At 40.3% G+C, this 19,039-nt stretch overlaps 1 protein-coding gene across 1 annotated transcript in view; it reads right to left on the bottom strand.

The window, feature by feature from the left end:
• CPLANE1 (ciliogenesis and planar polarity effector 1) overlaps positions 1-19,039 on the bottom strand; it is a 100,238-nt gene that overhangs the window by 32,900 nt on the left and 48,299 nt on the right. The window contains 7 exon segments of the mRNA XM_042451335.1: positions 1,173-1,344; positions 3,265-3,341; positions 3,793-3,872; positions 4,983-5,131; positions 5,249-5,406; positions 10,422-11,367; positions 13,484-13,802. Of these exon segments, the coding sequence (XP_042307269.1) occupies positions 1,173-1,344; positions 3,265-3,341; positions 3,793-3,872; positions 4,983-5,131; positions 5,249-5,406; positions 10,422-11,367; positions 13,484-13,802 (1,901 nt within the window).

Below are 19,039 nucleotides of genomic sequence, written 5' to 3'. Positions count from 1 at the left end.
TTCTTCCTACTCCTCCTCCTGCTCCTTCCTTCCTCCTTCCTCTTCTTCTTCCTCATTCCTCCTCCCTCCCTTCTCCTCCTGCTCCTTTCTTCTTCCTTCTTCTTCCTACTTCCTCCTCCTGCTCCTTCCTTCCTTCTTCCCTGCTCCTTCTCCTCCTCCTGCGGACCCCCTCCTCCTTCTCTCCAGGCCCGCAGTTGTGGAGCAACCACGGGCTTGGGGAGAAGGACGAGGGGGACCCCACCTCCCTCTCCCCAGGCCCCCGGCGCCACTGCCTCTCCCCGCGCTCTGGGAGGGCCAAGGCTTCCCCACAGGGCGGGGGGAAGGCCAGCGCCGGCTGCCCCAGTGCTTTCCCCGCCCCTCAGGGAGGGCAGGGGAAGGCCAGCGCCGGCTGCCCCAGCGCTTTCCCTGCCCCTCAGGGAGGGCAGAAGCCGGCCCTGAGGGGCGGGGAACGGGCGCGCCAGTGGCGGCAATCGGCGGCAGGGCTGGCCTGGGGCCGCTCCTACGGTTCCCGTGGGCCGGATGCGGCCTGTGGGCCGTAGGTTGCTGACCCCTGCTCTAATTCTATTACACTTGTTCTGCAAATGGTACAAAACTGCCAAATTACAGTTAAATCAGCTGCTGAGTAAGACTAAGGATTCTGTTGGCTATAATCATAGAACCTTAGAGCTGAAAGTTGGTGCAATGACCATCAAGTCCAATCCTTTACCATGGAGGGACACAACTAAAGCACTCCTGAAAGATGCCTATACAACCTGTTTAAAGATCTGCAGAGAAGCAGAGCAGGCAGTTTATTCCACTTTTAAACAAATCTTACAGTAAAGAAGTTATTCTACAATTTTGGTAGAACTTCTTTTCTTGTAATTTGAATCTATTGAGTCTTGTTCTCTGAAGCTGCAGAAATCCAGCTCACTCACTATGGCTTACTTTTTGCTGTAGATCCATTTGAGAAAACTCAAAGAGTCTCATGTCTTATGAGGGATGTCATAGCATAAAAATACAGTGGGTCCTTGGTATGATGTAAGTGTAATGAATTAAGAATACAGACACAAGGGAGACACTCTCTGCTACAGGTGGTTCTGATATCTCCAGTTCCACTGATTTTAGTAAGCTGTTATATCAGAATCTATAGCCCTTGTACTTGTATTTATATTTTTAAAATGAGGCATTTTCACCTGAACCAGTTTAAACATTTCATCTTGGAGCATTTGCCTGACAGCATCTGAAGTGCTCAGTGGCTGTACTGTTGATTCTTTTGCGGCAGTTTCTTTTTTCTCTTGGCCAACAGGCTCATTTGAAAGAGTACTTGACACAGCAGTAAAAGAAGGCTGATAATCTGAAAGAGAACTGTAGAGACAAAGTGGGAAACAGTTTTGTGACTGTGTCAGCAACTATACAAGATTCTAATCTCTTCTCCTAAATACATTTTGTACCTATGATATAGGTACAAAAGCTCTCTTCACCCTGTTTACTACTGGAGACAAAAGCTTTTTGATCAATACCAATGTGTTCAACTGTTATGTTTTTCTTTAGTTTTGGAACATGTAATATAGATGTCACCATTAACCATTTTAGCTGTTGTTTGCAGTTTGTAAATAAAAAAATGTAATAAATATGGATCCATTAGAGTTCTCTGTCCCACTACATTCTCAGGCTTGTTTGGTGGGAACAAGAGAGAGGGCCTTCTAGGTGGCTGCTCCCAGACTTTGAAACTTCCTCCCTAGAAAGGCCAGGATGTCCCTGTGTTTCCATTAGCATGTCAAAATGGGTTTCCCCTATCAGGCTTTCACAGCCTGACAAGGGTTGGGCTCTTAATGCTTTTAAGGTTTGTATATAATCTTTTAATGAATTTTAGTATTTTTAATGTTTAATGTCTTAGCTTGATAATTTGTTTAATTTTTTAAAACTTTACATTTATATTTTTATTAATGCTTTTTATTGTTTTAAATTTCATTGTTTTAAATATGTTGTTAGACCCCCTGAATCCCATTATCAGGAGAAAGAAGGGATATAAATGAATATCATTTAAAATCATAATCATAATAGTGGAAAACTACAATACTGCCTTTTAAAGGTCCCAAGTGGCAATTAGCATCATTTTTAATCTGTTCTTCTTGAAAAGAACGACTCTTGAATTATTTCCTATTCTAAAACATACAAATACAAGAGTCATGTTCCACCATGCTGAAGACAATTCTAATTCAGCATCCTGCAACCATACATTTCCCTATAGGATACTACAAGCAGGGCATTAATGTAACAACACTTTCCCACCTGTGTTTCCATAGCAATCTGAATGTCTCCTAACTTATTAAATGCTATTTTTATGAATCAACATGAAAAACAAAAAAAATAAGACTATACGTGTATGACACATGATCCTAACTCTTGTATAGACACACTAACGAAGAATTGACATGTAGTGGAGTACAGACATGTAGACTACATGCCTGTGCTCCACTACACTAAGGAAATGTGGTGCATGCTAGTATGATTCCTGGAATAAGTAACCATTCCCTGAATTTCTACTATGACATTAAGTGGCTAGCCCCTGCTTAAACTGTGGAAGCGGGAAGAACCAATCTGTCTGGTTCCATGAATGACTGGATATGGAAATGCTTGCGACATAGCAACATTGCTTCAGTTACAGATTGTCTGAAAGCCTTCCTTGAAAGCTGGTGATACTGAAAAGTTGTTTCTTCAGTTCACAATTAAACACAATAATCAGGCAAGAAGTGTAGGCAGTATCAGAAAATGTACAGAGAAAGTTTATAAAGCTACCAACAATTTTAATGACAATTTCACATATTACCTTATTGACTGTATATTTATTGTTAGTTTGTTTTTTTCCTAGCAATTTTTTACTTAATCTCAGGACATAATGATTAGGGGACGTCTCTGGGAACTTTCATATGTAATGTTGTAGAAAGAATGATAGATCAAAAGGTTTTAATTGCATTAGGTATCATGAACAGGATGACTGCCATTTATTATTAAAGAATTTTAATATACAATTTCAAGGCAATACTTACATTGCAAAAGAATTCATTCTCTGTCAACCATGAAGTTTTTCCCACTAACTGTAAACAAACAGTTACCTTGTTCACAATGTTTGTCTGTTTACAGTTGATCTCCATCGCCACTAACAACTAACTCAAACAAAGGTATCTAAGTACTGAGGCAAATGCAAGGCTGCAATGCCAGAAAAGAAAAATACAAGTAGAATGGCACTAATAAGATGAACAAATCATGCATTTTTCCCCTCACCTCTCCATCTTTGTAAAGTTTTGCTCCAATTTTTCCAGCAATGGTTCTTGTGTATATTCAACATCTGATATAGGCAGCTGTTGCATTTTAAAAAGATAAATTTAAGTACATATTAATCTATTTAATTTGTAGCATATATCAGACTTTTACTCTCTAGCATACAACAATCTCTTTAAGAGCAACCCTGCCCCCACAATTATATCATGTATGTCTTTATTTCATTTATATCTTGTTCAGCTAATTAATAAACTCCAAAAAATAAACAGCCAGCATTGAGATGACTGAAGAATCATGTATAGCTATGTAATCAAGCTGTAATGTGCTTTCAGCTTTTCTTTTTTAAAACAAATAGTTCCCATGTGATGGACCCAACTAAGTTGACCCTGGGCCAGATGATTTCCATCTATGCCCTGTGGCTATGATATCAACTTCTCAACATAGCTAATGTGAGACGGCGTTCCACCTACAAAATTCATGGTTTGCAAATACTGAAGTTAAGAAAATGCATTAATTCTTGTATCAATTTACCTCTTTTTGTTGCTGTACTGATTTCACACTGACAGAAATCGTAGGACTCTTTGAAAGTGACAATGGATCTTCACAATGCTCTTTAAAATAAAGGAAAACAATGAGACAAACTAAATAATGAAGGAGCAGCCCAGTTCCTTGACAGATCCTTCTCTGCCACATCGTTTGCACTTCTCTTATCATTATTATGTGCAGCTGACAGACTGTCTCCTAAGAACTGTTTAATGACTTTCACTGAACTAAACTAGGCTTACATTTAATCAAATACACATTCCATCTTGGGAGAAAGGCAAGATATAAATTCAATGAATAAATATAGGAGCTCTGGTGGCGCAGTGGCTTAATGCCAGTACTGCAGCCAGCCACTCACAAACCACAAGGTTGTGAGTTCAATACCAGTCAGGGACTCATGCCTGACTCAGGCTTGTATCCTTCCGAGGTCGCTAAAGTGAGTACCCAGATTATTGGGGGCAATTAGGGGACATTGTAGACCACATAGGGAGTGCTTAAGTGTACTGACAAGCGGTATAGAAATGTACTTGCTATTGCTACTTGCTATTTCTATACAAATAAATAAATAAGTAAAAATTATTTCTTTTCCGCCTCTCCTCAAGGCTCAAGGCAGAGTACAACATGTTAAAATACCAAACACAATTTAAAAAAGAAACACACACACAAAACAGTTAAAATACAATATTATAAAGTCATGGCCCCGGGGCTAGCTCTGGCTCCCTCTGGCTGATGGGGCTCCAGCCTCCACCTCCACACTACCCCCAAAGCCAAGGTGGAGTCCCATCGACCAGAGGGAGACAGAGCCAGGGCCTGGAGGGTCCATCCTGGGTGTTGGCTACATCAGCACTGCAGAAATAATCCAGTCTGACACAACCTTAACTGCCATGGCTCAATGCGATGTAATTCTGGGAAATGTAGTTCCTTGTAGCACCAGAGCTCTCTGACAGAGAAGGCTACATTTACAAATAAAATTATTATTATTATTATTATTATTATTATTATTAGTCTCACAAAAACTAAAAATCCCCAAATAACATAGCATCAAACCATGGCAGTTAAATTGGTATCAAACCGGATTATTTCTGCAGTGCAGATGCAGCCTATGTTTTAACGAAATCCTTAATTTCATATACACATTATGAAAATGAATTGTTTTGATTAATTTTAATTCAACTCACCTTTGTTTTCAAATGTCATGTCCACTGCATTTCTCACTCTTTCTGTCAAATGTGCATCAACGTTTTTTCCTTCTATCTCTAGGTCATGTGTTTCAGAAAGATCTTTGAAATGATTTTCTTTCTTCTCAGAATGTCTTTCAGGCAATGTTCTGTGTATTTAAAAAGATTACAAAAACTGAAGATCTGCAACAGTAGTGTTTGTTCACACCATTCTCAGCTTCATAAAAGTTCAACTTCTTGCACCAAACTTAACATTGTGTTATTACCCTGGAGCACTTTCACAAGGTTCCCCATATGCATGGCCATCTTGGATAACAGCTGGAGCCTCAAGTGATGGAGAGTAGCCTGTATCCACACTGCTTTCTTTCTCTAGTTTGGATTTGATTGCTGAAGAACGGGTACTTGAAGACTGTATGTGTGCCTTCTTTAAAAAACAAAAACAAAAAGGACACATGGTTTATACATCAAAACACAACTTAGAATAAAAATTTCTTCATGAAGTCCTGACACAACAGAAGGGACGGAGCAGCACTTTGTATATGCATTCATTTTTACCCCATTATAATGCTCCTCTAGGGTCACTGAACTGACTGGATATAGGGTTTTGATACGAACCCCAATCTGTATAGCAATAGCAACTACATTTCTATACTGCCTATCACTTAAACACTCCCTAAGCGGTTTACAATGTGTAAGCTAATTGCCTCCAACAAGCTGGGTGCTCATTTTAGCAACCTCAGAAGGATGCATGCCTGAGTCAAGGCTGAGCCCCTAGCTGGTATTAAACTAACAACCTTATGGTGATTGAGTGAGTGGCTGCAGTACAGGTATTTAACCACTTTGCCACCAGTATCTGTGTACTAACACTTGTGTGCAATGAGCTTTACTGGATTTGATAACATTTACATTTTGCTTAAAAATTTTTTCTCTGGTCATGTAATTGTCCATAAATTCAGGTTTCATGTTTCAAATAAATGAATTAATTAGATCTTAAAATATATTCACTTTGGAATTAATAAGACACAGTCTAACATGGTTTTCTTCATAAAAAGTTTTGTCTCTGTATTAATTATTCATCTGCATTATTCAATTTTTATCTCATTTAATCTCAAATGACACACAAAACAATTACATGGGGCACATTTTAAAAAATCATAACAGTACTTAAAATATGTGAAAAAGACTGTGTACCTAGACTTCCATTAAATTATTATCATAGCCTATTATTTCTCACTCAATTCTTTAGGGCCATCTGAATGCATTATGGAATGTACTGCTTTCATGGAATATCTGCTTTTTTTGGTAACAACTGTTTTATAAATAAGTTAATTACTTAACATTCTAAACATTTAGCCAGCATGAAAATATGTGAAACAAACTGCAACAAAGAATTTATGGCATTTGGTAAAAACATTTTGAATTAGTGTGTCTATGTTGAACTAAATGTACTGTCATTATATACAGTACACTTAATTGTTGTTTCTCATAAAACTAAGGAAGCATTTGTTACTTACCATGAAGGCTCATGCTGGATCACAGAAAAGAGGAGTACCACCAAGGGATTAGCTTGTATTGATATGCAGACTAGGCAGGAGTCATGTAAAAACATTCAAAGCTTTAATTACTTATTCTGTAAGCCACTCCCTTCGTTCTTTATATAGCAAGCACAGGAAAGACAGAAAGAGCAAAGGGAAGGAAAATAAGGTAATACAAGGTAACACAAGAAACTAAAAGGGCACTGCTGACAGGTTGGTCTGGATGTCTCCTCAGTCTAGAATTAGCATTTACAGTAACTAACCAAAGCCTCATTCTCAGATCAGGAAGGAGATATTCATCAATAGGATCTACCAATGCTAAGGATCAAATTTTGGGAAGGGAAAAAGCAGTGGCACCAAAAAGAGCCTCAAATATTCACCACTCTCATTTCAAAGGTTTGTTAATTTGTTACCTAGCTTAAGAAACCTGCCTTCAGGTAAATATTCCACTCAGATACTAGGTGGCTCAATGTAGCCAATCCCCCCATGGCAGTACATTTTTATGGTGGTGGGACTGTATGTTCTTGAGAGACAAAGGGCTTTGCTCATGGTAATATTGAAACAGGTAGAGTTTCCTAATTTAGGACGGCTTTTGCTGTGGAACCAAAGTAACTGTGCCAAACCCTTATTCAGAAACCAATGTCCATATCAGCAGAAGAGAGCTGATAGTTCCAATGGTGAAGGTAGCAGCAAAGCCATAGAAGTGAAGTTTCTAGGTAGCTGGTGTAGAGAGAGATGCACTTGGGGAGGATCTCCCAGAGACAATGGCAATGGCACTTTTGCTAGTTCTGGTTAATACTTCACAGAAGGGGGCAACAGCAAACCACTTCTAAATGTTTTTTACCCTGAAAATATGAGGGGACAATCCAAAATGAAGCAAGAGATAGTGCTGGAAGATGAGACTCCAGGGATGGAAGGCACTCAAATGAACAAATGAAACAGAACAAAGGGCAAGACATAAATAGTGTTGTGTCTAACAACGTAACTGCACTGAAGCCAAGAAGATATTCAGCTGCTGACATGCTCAAAGGTGAACGTTAAGTCAAAAGCTGCACAAAACATATAATATGAATACCGAGTGTGAGAACTATGAATAGGGGAAGTTAGAAAATGGAATGTATAAATATTGCAAGACTTGGGGTGAGCAAGCTAAAGTGGTTAGTAATGGGATATTTTCAACCAGACAATTACATAGTGTTTTACTCTGGAAATGAGAATCTAAGAAGAAATGTGGTAGTGTTAATAGTAAGGCAAGATGTAGCAAAAGTCTGACCAAATAATATGAGTAAGACTTCATGGAAAATCTGTAAATATTACCATAATCCAAATATATGCTCTCACAGAGCCAGAAAAGGAAGAAATATTGTGCTAGCATACAGAAGGAAATTGACCATGTGACAAAATGGGACATGCTGATAGTCACAGTGATTTGAATGCACAAGTAGGACAGAGAATAGAATCAAAAGTTGGGTGAACCTTCCTCCAAGTGGAAGAAACTTAATCCTCTTGTTACCTTTGTCAAGTGGGCTTGGGCTGCTCAAGGTTGATGGGCAAGTCCTTGCTATCTGGGCTGAAAACTGGTCTGGAATCTAGTATAAGACCAGTTGTGTCTGAAAGTTTTTAAAACTCTAGATTTGTTAAAGTTCCTTGAGGGATGAAAACTGGAGAAGTATCTTCTATTCTGCTTTTTATCCTCTCTCTTTTATAAAGAGAGTACAGCTTTCTTTTTATCTTTGGCTTGAAGATATCATTGAGAGCATCTTCTCCAAAGAATCTGGTATCCTGGAATGTGACCATTGTCAGGATACTCTGGAACACTTATCATGTTCCAGTGTTTTAGCCACAGAGATACACTTGCCATTGTGGCTGCCGCAGTGGCACAAACTGTGAAGAGGTGGTATCACAGTATAAGCGTAAGATTTATACAAGTTGAGCAGGAATGTGTTTAAGGGTTTAGAATACGATTCCTTTTTATATAACATATCCTCTCTTCAAATCATAGAACCTCTATTCATGATAGAGACTTCAGATTAGGATCTGACCACTATCGTGTTTGCAGGTGAACCTTCTTCAAGACACTGATCTCTTTTCACTGGTACCTTTAAGGGAGCATCACCTTGTGCAATATAGCATTTCTAACAATGGGGTAATAGGGGTGTCCACCAGTGTAATTTTTTAGCACCACCATAATCTGTGATGATACCGAATCTGAACTCTGGTAAGGAATTCATGTGCATAATTTATTTACAGAAATGGTAACTATTCACAGAAGGCCAGAAGGGCTTGGAATATCTGAGGATATAACATCCTGATCCTGTGACTGCTGTTCCCCTGCAGAAGTAGTAGCAGGCTTTTGCTCCACCAGCAGGAATTCATCCACCAAATTTTGCTACATCACCCTAAAGGCTGACTATGAATAGAAACCGCATAAAGTCTCTTATCCAAAGGGGAAAGAGAGGCTAACTTTGTTTATTATGTGTAATTACATTCTTATCTCAGAATGTATCCCATGCAACTGACCTGATATTTTGAATTAACAATTCCTCATTGTTTGGCACAATAGCTGTTAAGGCTGGGAAGGCTAAAAGACATAGAGGTGGTGAAAGGTAAGTATAAACTGAGAGACATATTCAAAATAGTCATAGAGCACATTGTTTAACGCAACATGGCTGCTGTGAGCATCACAGAGGACATGTTGAGCTTTTTCATAAGCCTTCCTCAATCTATGCCACCTCAAAACACCCAGCCAATTTATACACTCTTTTTCCACTAATGGAATATTATGTGATCACCTCTTGCTCACCACTTCAAATAAGATTTTCACATTTTATCAAGTCTGCTAACAATCACTATCATGTCCAATTTCATAGAAAGCAGTTCCCACAGTGATCATTACTAGATGTAACACAGGGGCCACCTCTCTTTCACTGAATCAGTCAAAAGAATGAGCATCATTCTTAGAAGTCACATGTTCAACAGTAAATGATGGCATCAGCATTGGAACTCTGAATACTTGGTCACTCTGAATAATCTTTTAGGGCAGGAAGTTGGAGTTTAATCTATAACCAAACTATTCCTAGAGGAAAAAGAAACCATAGTGTGATAGTCTTTAAGCATTCTGTCAAGCTGGATGGCTGATTTAGTCCCAACTGAAGTAGACTCACTGAATCAATGGAATTTATGTAAGTATTCACTTACCAAGTCCCCACTGATTTAATAGGTCTACTTTAGTAAGAATTAGCAATAGGATTTAGACCTTGGGTTTAGCTTTCCACCTTGAAGCCATTACAACAGGACTCAGAGGAGTAAGATTGCTCCCCATTTTAAAAAGTTTGGAACTATTTACAAGTAATTAGAAAAATGACAACAAAGAGAAAAGTTAAAGAAAAAAGAGAAGAGTACACACGAAAAATAAAAGGAAAATTCTGTCTATTATTTAAAGACTAGGGAGATGATCTGGGCATAAGCAGGAGAAAGAACTGGGAGAGCAGCCTACACAGTGAGTAGATAAAGTTCTCAATGTCTTCATGTGATTCTTGTCTCGTCTAAGTGGCAATAGGCATCAACCCATTTACAGATGGCTCCAAGATACAAATAAAACTAACAGAATCTTCATGGTCCTCAGCCCTATTAGTACCTCCTCTCTCCTTTTGTTAATGTAGGAAAAGAGCCAGTTTTGCTTAACAGCATAGTATCTCAGTCTTGGATTCATTTGCTTGAAAACTTTACAATTTCTAATTAGTAGAAAGGTGGACTAACATCATAATCCTGAGCTGATACAGATAAATCAATGCTATTTTGACATAAGGATATATTTTATAATCCAAGGACACTGAGTTCCAAGCACTCCCCCACAAAAGTTACTTGGGCAATTTTTCTACTGCACATAATTTTTCTTGCTTACCCAAATGCATATACTTTGGTCTTCTGATCTGCTGCTGTAGTATTCTTCTAAAAGCCACATTGATGCAAGTATAGCAGACGTAGATGTTTTTACATGCATCATTGGTTGGCATTCATAATAGGGCTCGGTTGTGATGGGATCATAAAGCAGCCTCTTATCAGACCATCTAATCATCCACTCAAGCAAGTGAGCAACATTGTTAAATTTAAACTTCATCTCTGGAGTTGGCTCCTCTCTCTGCACAACATCGTTCATCTTAATTGCTTTGTAGATATATTTATGAAGTGGAGCTCTTTGGGGAACAGAGGTTTGTTCAGGTGAATGCTGAGTCAGTGTTGGTTTAAGACGTATCTCTTTACTGGAACCATGTACACCATTAAACAACTGCTGGTTACGACCAAATAATCCTCTTCTTGTGGCTGGTCTGATCACCAACTCATGGTTGTAAAACTCAATTGGTTGTTGAACAGGAACAGGAAGAGTTTGTTTTTTAGAATCTTTTTTCTTTTCATCACACAAAGAAATTAGTTGAGAATTAGCAGGTTCAAAAACAAGATTGTAGCAAGAACCAGCTCTAAATATATTTTTGCCTTTAATTCTGATCTGCCGACGTTTCAGTGTAGTATGAACATCAAAAAGAAGAGAATTGAGTTCCTGTTCTCTAAGGAGTGCTGAAAAACTCACCAGAAAAGGAACTGAAGAATCTCTGTTACTGATCAGATCTTTCTCAAGTATGTAAGTTAGGAAAAGCTCTAAAAACTTAATGTATTCATCATCATCACGTTCAAATTCCCATTCACCAACCACTGGCAAAATAGGTTGATTAGATAAATCTTTATTGTTTTCTTTTATTTTACTTCTTCCTTTCACACTGATGTCTTCTGATTTTTCAGCATTTTTATTGCATCCAGTCAGTTCTCCTGAATGGCTGTGAAGTCCCCTAGGACTGGGCAAATCACAACAAATTTTTTTTAAAAGGCAATAAATTTACAAACTTCACCTTTTTCTTCCAGAGCAAATTAATTAAACAAACCAGTAATTCTTGTTTCAAGAGCCATCATGGTGTAGTGGTTTGAGTGTTGGACTACAACTCTGGAGACCAGGGTTCAATTCCCAGTTGCTGCTTGGCGAGTGTGATGAGCCAACGAATGGAATGCTTATTCCAGTTATCTTCCCACATGAAACCCACTGGGTGACCTTGGGCAAGTCACAGGCTCTCAGCCTCAGGAGAAGGCAATGGCAAACCTCTTCTGAACAAATCTTGCCAAGAAAACCCCACAATAGGTTTGCCTTAGGGTCACCATAAGTCAAACATAACTTGAAGGCACACACACACACACACACACACACACACAAAAAAAAACAATAACATTCCCCCCATCCCAATTTATAGCTGTTATTGAGCTTCCTTCATCAAAATAGTTCTTGCACAAATTATGGGTCTCAAACTAATGTTAAATCCACATAGAACCTGTAAATTAACCTATCAGCAGCTGAGTTAGAGGGCAAGACAACCTTCTCCCCATTCCCCACATGTTCAGTGCCCTTTCTCAGTCTGTCTCCTTCCTGCTCATTTTTATTCCTGAGAGTAAAAGGGGCTCTTGAAGGTTTTTTTAAATGGTCTTTGTTCACCTTTATTTTTCAGTCTATGGAACATCCTTAATTATAGGAAATACTACTAGCGTAACCAATGACCTTAACAGTAGAAATCTCTTTATGGTCAATCAGTTATCTTGATAAAGAGGAAGCTATTAGAAAGTTATCTTGATAAAGCAAATAGCTTGTTTGTTTTGAGCAGTAATTTGTCTGTTAGAAAAATAGTACTTTTGTTCGTAACTAAATTTTAGTCAGCTTATCTACAAAGGATTCTGTTTCTTCAGAAACACCAACACCCTCATTCCCATCACAGCCAACAAAAATTAGCACTTTGCACTAGCATAAGTAGCCGAATGAGAGAGGTGTTTTACCATCATTTATTTCCTTTACTCCCCCCCCTCCGCCCCCAATAAGTGCTGAGCAAGCTTCTCCCTGCCACAATTTTCAGCTTCTACCTTTCCCTTTCTTTCTCATTGGATTTTTCTCATTAGAAAGTTCTAATCAAGACCAAGGGACACAAAATGTAGAGCGACTGTCACCAAGATTCCCTCCCCACTCTTCACCAATGTGAACTTAAATGAATGGTAAATACTTAGTTTCTGTCGCTGCACCCTAGCAAGCTTGGTGTAATGAGGCAATTGATATTCCAGAACAAACCAGCATGCTCCTTGAGGCTATGTCCATCACCCACTAAGCCAGCCAGCTATCTTCTTGAAAGAGGCTGGGAAACTGGATGAGGGGGTGGTGGTTGTTCTGCCTGCCAGTGCTGGTGCATTCCACTTCTTCTCTTTTCTCTTTCATTTCCCCATATACCTCCTTTTGCTTCCTTCAGCACCGCTCCTGCAACTCTGCACTTTCTATGTCAGCTCAGGATTGAGGACAAATGCATCGTAGACAGACAGGAGACTGAGCCTAGAGCACCCTCACGAGATACAGAGAAAAGACTACAAAGATACCTTTTCTCCCACTTTTTCTGTTGTCCACTGTCAAGAACTAGAGTGGTGGGGCTGGGCCAGAACAGTACAGAGGGCTGAGGGACAGGCATTCTTGCCCTCCCAACCCTTGATTGGAATGCCATCCCAGAAAGAGATGGGAGAGCCCAACAGAGAGGACTTGTGAGGCTACGGGGAGGCAGACTTTCAGGGTCTTCATCAACTGGTTTGCTTCTCAGTAACCAAAGGAGAGAGTGAGGGCTAGTGATGGCATACAGCAAAGTCAAGAATGCACTCACACACTCTGTTTGGTAGGCAGTTCCCTGGACTCACACTTACTGATGCGGCACACTTGCAGATCTTTTGTGGCATACAAATGTGCCACGAGAGTGATTGAAAACCATTGTTCTAAATAAACATGCACAGATTAATGTGGAACTGTTCTGCTAAGAAGGTTACTGTTCCATTATTAACCTGCTAGGAAAGAATGGAAGCTGGGAAGAGAGTATGTTCAAAAATATTACAGACTCTTACTTGCAACCTTCTTCCATCTGAAAATGGATATGTTTTCGTATATCATCAATCCGCAAAGATTCAGAGAATGAATCAGCTGTTTCAGCATCACTGTAAGCCAGAGGGTTTTCCACATCTGAAATTGTGCTTCTGCTTAGACTAGTCCCCAAAGAAAATCTGTCGTAGCAGCAAACTCCAGGATCTTGTGCTTCCACTTCTGGTGGCTCCCAGATATTTCTCTGAGGGGGCCCTATGTTTCTCGCCACACGTTTCAAAGTTGTCACATTCACTTTATGAGCAGCCTGTATAACAACAGACATAATCTCTTCACTGTTGGAACCTAACAAAAAATAAAATTAGTTATGATTTGTAGAGAAATCAAGTTAGTTATGTATGATTTGTATGATGAATGCCACATGAAAATGGGTGAAGAACAATTTGCTTAACAGTAGCTGCTGGTATTATTGTTGTTATTATTTCTTACCTACCTCTCTGAAGTGTCCATCCAGAAGCCACACCAAAGCCACGCTCCAGTCCTAAGGACTGGAGTGCAGCTTTGGTGCAGTTTCCAGACTCTTAAGACGCATGCATCATTGAAACACCATACCTCCAAAGTAACTCGAAGCAGCTTTATTTTGGCCTGTCTGTATAGGGCCTAACTTTCTTTCAGTTAGTCTCAAAGGTGCTACAAGATCTCTCTACACTAGTTAAAAGAGCACATGCATATTTACATATAGCAAACATTGATGCTGCCACTGAAGTCCTAATTGCTAACACTGCAGCCTCATGTGACTTCCTGATTACTGAAAATCTATTATTTTCTCACCTATGACTATTAATGCTTTTAATCCTTCCTTTGGGACCACCAAATTCAAAATGAGAGCTGAAATAGGACCATCAACCAAAGACAACAACAATCATTCCCTTTTCATACATTCATAATTTTTGTTACTACAACCAACAAACCTCTTTGTATTAAGAGAAGTTTCCCATTCAGAATCAATTAAGTCTAAACATTTCTGGCATTGGAATTTGAGTGCTTTGTGATGGGACTTTTTGTAACACTGCAGTCACACTTTTAGATCTCTGCTGATCCTTAAAGTCTTCCTGACCTGAATTGAGATCAATATCTAAATCAAAAGTTGTTAGTACTTTTCTAAATGATCTACCTCAAAATAACATACTCTTGTTATTTCTACTTTTCTACTGCTACTATTATTTCTCCTCACTATCACTTTCTGAATCAACTCTGCTGTACCCAGAATTCAAATCCAACTCTCAAAGCTCTACTCTGGCATCTATGATGGCTTTATTACTTACTTTGTATGTATAATGTATCCAGTTTTTTCCTTACACTTCTTAAGTGTTTCCGTAGGTGCAATAGCATTACCTTTCCTTTCGCTGTAAACTAGAATTGTTCCTGAACATCTTCCTGTCATTTATATGAATTTAATTTAATTCTGATGAATTCATTCCAATTCTGCTTTCATTTATATTAGATTGATTAGTTTGACTCAAACTTATCAATGTACTTCACTGAATTCATTAAATTGCTTAAACATGTTTAAGCTAGTGAAATTCAATGCACTTTAAAAGCTTTGATTGTTAAAAGATGATTGGAATTTCGCTTGCATTTCCACATGCACTAAATCTCTCATTGTATTTCTGATTGCAGATATATGCAGTTGAGGAATCTGCGCTGTTGCCCCAAGCTCATTTTCCTGCACCTGGGAGGAATTCTCAGCCACCAAATACGACAGGTACCATATAAACTGATCTTGGACAACATCTATGGCCTGCCATCAGCAACAGAACAAAACACATGCAAATCACTCCTGCATTCCCAGGCTCACACAGTATATATATACCCAATCTTTTCCAGGCAAGCATTCTCTGAAGATGCCAGCCACAGATGTTGGCGAAACGTCAGGAAGAAACTCCTCCAGAACATGGCCACATAGCCCGAAAACCCACCAAAAACTATGGATGCTGGCCATGAAAGCCTTTGACCTCACATTGATCTTGTGTACTCATTTCCCAGCTGGTGTTTAAAATGTCCTTTGTTCTTGCTATGCCATACTGCGTTTGCTTTGGTGATCTGCTATGAGTGTCGATCATTGTGTGTACCTGCATACTTGGATTGCACTGCCTTTCCTGACTGGACTGCAACTCTTCTTGCTTCTGTTCCAACCCTTTGGTCAAAATCTGTAGATTCAAAATGGCAACTGGGAACTGTGATTGTGCTTGGAATATCAGTGCACCCCTTTCCTCCTTGAGTAGATGTTTCAGATACAACATTAAACTAAATTTTATTTTATTTTTTATCTTTTTTAGGCTCTCACATTTCTCTAAACCACTGACCCTGGGTCTTCCCACATTCACTTGCTGCAGTGACTGTCCTTCTGTTTCACTTTCATTAGATGACATTTTAATATTGCTTTTCTCATTGCTTCAAAGACATGTACTCAACAGCCAACTGAGCCTTTGCATTGTCCTGATTATTTCTCTCTCTCTACAATCTGCATGCTTGTGGTCTTGGGGGAATCTTTAGGAGCTGTTTCATCTTCTGCTTTCCATTTCTTTTTCTCAGAAAGCAAGCAGGGTTGCTCTCTGTCTATGTCCATTTCTAGTTGTTTATACTTTTTCTTGGCAAGGTCAGTTGCCATTTGAAATTATTTCATTAAATCTATTTGGTATATTTAGCAAGTAATTTTTACTGAAGGTTTTTAAGTTTGAGGACAAGAGCTATAAAGGCTCAACCACTTAGCAAGGCAGAAAATTAAAACTAGACGGGGAAGAAAAGGGAGCCAATGGATGAAACATATTTAGAATTTTGAAGTCCTGCCTCAATCAGCTGGTGCACAAGATTAACCTACTGGCATCAGATTTAGATTGTTTTTGTGATTTTCTTCTTCAATTCTGTATCTGTTCCAGAAGATTTATGTAATGCCTTCTCAACACTTTCCTGATGTTAAAAGGATGGACACAGACAAAAAAGATTCAGGAATAGGAGTCTGTGGCGGGTTACAGACCGCCCGTTTGGGGCGGCCTGCACCCGCCCCTTTCCCCGCTGTATCGGGGCCTCAGCTGCCAGACCGGCAGCCTCCGAGGCCCTGATCTGCCGCTTTGCAGGCCGCGGGGAAGCGGCAAAAGGCCGCTTCAAGCCCCAAGGACACCCAGCAACGGCGAGGAGGAGGAGAAAGGGGCCACTTGGCCCCTTTCTCCTCTGCGTCGCTGGGCGCAGCCATGTAAAGGCTGCGCCCAGAGACGCAAACCCCAGAAGGAGCTCCGTTTCGGAGCTCCTTCTTGCACCGCGGAAAGGGCACTCTTGTTTGGAGGCAGCGCAGTCATGACGTCGTAATGGCGGTGGCCGTGTGGAACGGCCGCCTCCATTTTGTACGGACTCAGTCCATGCTAGGGTTAGGGGCGTCTGGCAGAGATGCCCCTTTCTAACCCTAGCATGGACTGAGTCCATCCTAGGGTGCCCGTCTGTAACGGGCCTGTGTCATTGAGACTAACTGTATGAGATCCAATGCCCAACAAACTTTGTAGACCAAGTAGGTCAATACTGATGCCAAAATCAGGGGTACAAACATGGCTGAGATAATGCTGTTTGTCAGTCCAATAGCAGAGAAGAAGATGATGTTATCTCTGCTGCTTGGTCCTGTCTCACAATTGTTCCATCATTACTGGGGCTGAGAACCAACTGTCACTAAGGTTGTATGAAGACGCCTGTTCTTAGCTTCAGGTTAGGTATCTCCAGGCCCCTACCACTGGAGGTTTTTTTTGTAAAAAAATGAGACACTCAATTTTTACTCACTATAGGTGTGAGTCTAACAGTGAAGGCACAAGTCAATGGTATGGATCTTGCATAAGCAAATGTCCATTAGACTCTCGCAATATACAAGTTCTTAAAAAATACTTTTGGGGCCACAGCCCCAGAGAAGGTAGAATGAAGAAGATACATGGCGATAGAAAGAAACAGCATCACAAAAAGAAAAAAAAATTTAAAAGCAGGAATGGAAAAATGAGGAAAATATTTCTACCAATTTAACTGCTGAAGTGGATAGGGAAAGTGTATATAGCACTGAAGAAAGTGAGCAGAGCTATGGGAAGATAAAGAATATATAGCACTGTAGAAAGTGGGCAGAGCTGTGGGAAGATAAAGAATATATAGCACTGTAGAAAGTGGGCAGAGCTACTGCCAAAACACGTGGATCTACATTTCAAGGATGTCTAAACAGGTGCAGAGTGACCCCATAAGTGTGAGTCACAGAATTTATATTCAAATCTTCTCCCCCCCTTACAACAATTTTGGGTAATTCTGACCACTTATGTTAGACAAAAAGGCCATGATTTACCATATATACTCAACTATAAGTCATGTATAAGTTGAGGTCAGGTTTTGGGGCCAAAAGTATGGATTTTGCCATGACCCGTGGATAGGTCGAGGGTAGAACTTGGAGGCTCCTTCAGTGTGTGTATGTATGTGTGCGTATGGCAAGAGAGACTCTCACTGAGGCTTTTTGCATCATCGTTTCAGCTTTCATTGCAGCCAGATGCACAGGCAGGAGATGGATTCTTGAACAGAGAGAATTATCAGTCAGTCACCCAGGACTCTTTCTGCTATGAATACATACAAATGGGTTTTACTGCGCCTGCGCAGTGCTGCTCGGAACCTACTAGAATCACTGGGCAGAGTTAACTCTGCAACATATTGAAACTTTTTGGCGGTAACTCCGCCCACCCGTTATAAGGCCCCTGCCTTCCCGCTCTTTTCCCCAGTTCCGCAATTTTCCCGCCAAGCAGGCGATGGAAAGAGCCAATGTGAGCAGGACACTGAGGGGACGGACGGGTGGGATTTGTATGTATTCGCAGATGACCACTCGAAGAAATACCGTTACAGGTAAGCAACCTGTCCTTCTTCTTCGTGGTCTCTGCGAATCATACAAATGGGTTTAGACTGACAAGCTAAGGTATACGGCGGAGGGAGTGTCCTGAGACCAAAGCTATGGTGAACCAAGGGTATATTTATTACAATAAAAACACCTTGAACCATAAAGAGTCAGTCTTTTTGTTCATGCACAGATCAAATAGCAATAACGTTGCTAAACCTGAGGAGGGAACAGAGGTCATGCAAGACCAATCCCATAGGACTTGTGCAAACCAACATTCAACAAAATGTAAACAGTGTCAACTGTACAAGAGTAGTAAACACAAAACATCAGTAGCGCAATCAATGCAACCCTGAAACCAACACAGCCCTCCCGAAAGCTGCGTCTCGGATGGCCCTGGTGTCCAACCTATAGTGCTTAATAAAAGTCAGAGGTTGGGACCAGACAGCAGCCTTGCAGACATCCTCCAAAGGAATCCCCGACAGGAATGCAGAGGATGCTGCCATTGACCTTGTAGAGTGGGACCGAACCCTGCCAGGGAGAGGCTTGCCTAACAGTTCATAGCAGAGGTGGATGGTACCAGCCACCCATTTGGACAACCTCTGCGCAGACACAGGCAACCCCTTCTTCGGTTCCGAGTAGCACTGGAAAAGTCTCTCGGACCGACTTGAGGCAGCAGTTC

This window comes from Sceloporus undulatus, chromosome 2 (genome assembly GCF_019175285.1).
Source record: "Sceloporus undulatus isolate JIND9_A2432 ecotype Alabama chromosome 2, SceUnd_v1.1, whole genome shotgun sequence".
In the NCBI taxonomy this organism is placed as follows: domain Eukaryota; kingdom Metazoa; phylum Chordata; class Lepidosauria; order Squamata; family Phrynosomatidae; genus Sceloporus; species Sceloporus undulatus.
This window is presented reverse-complemented; position numbering and strand designations above follow the sequence as displayed.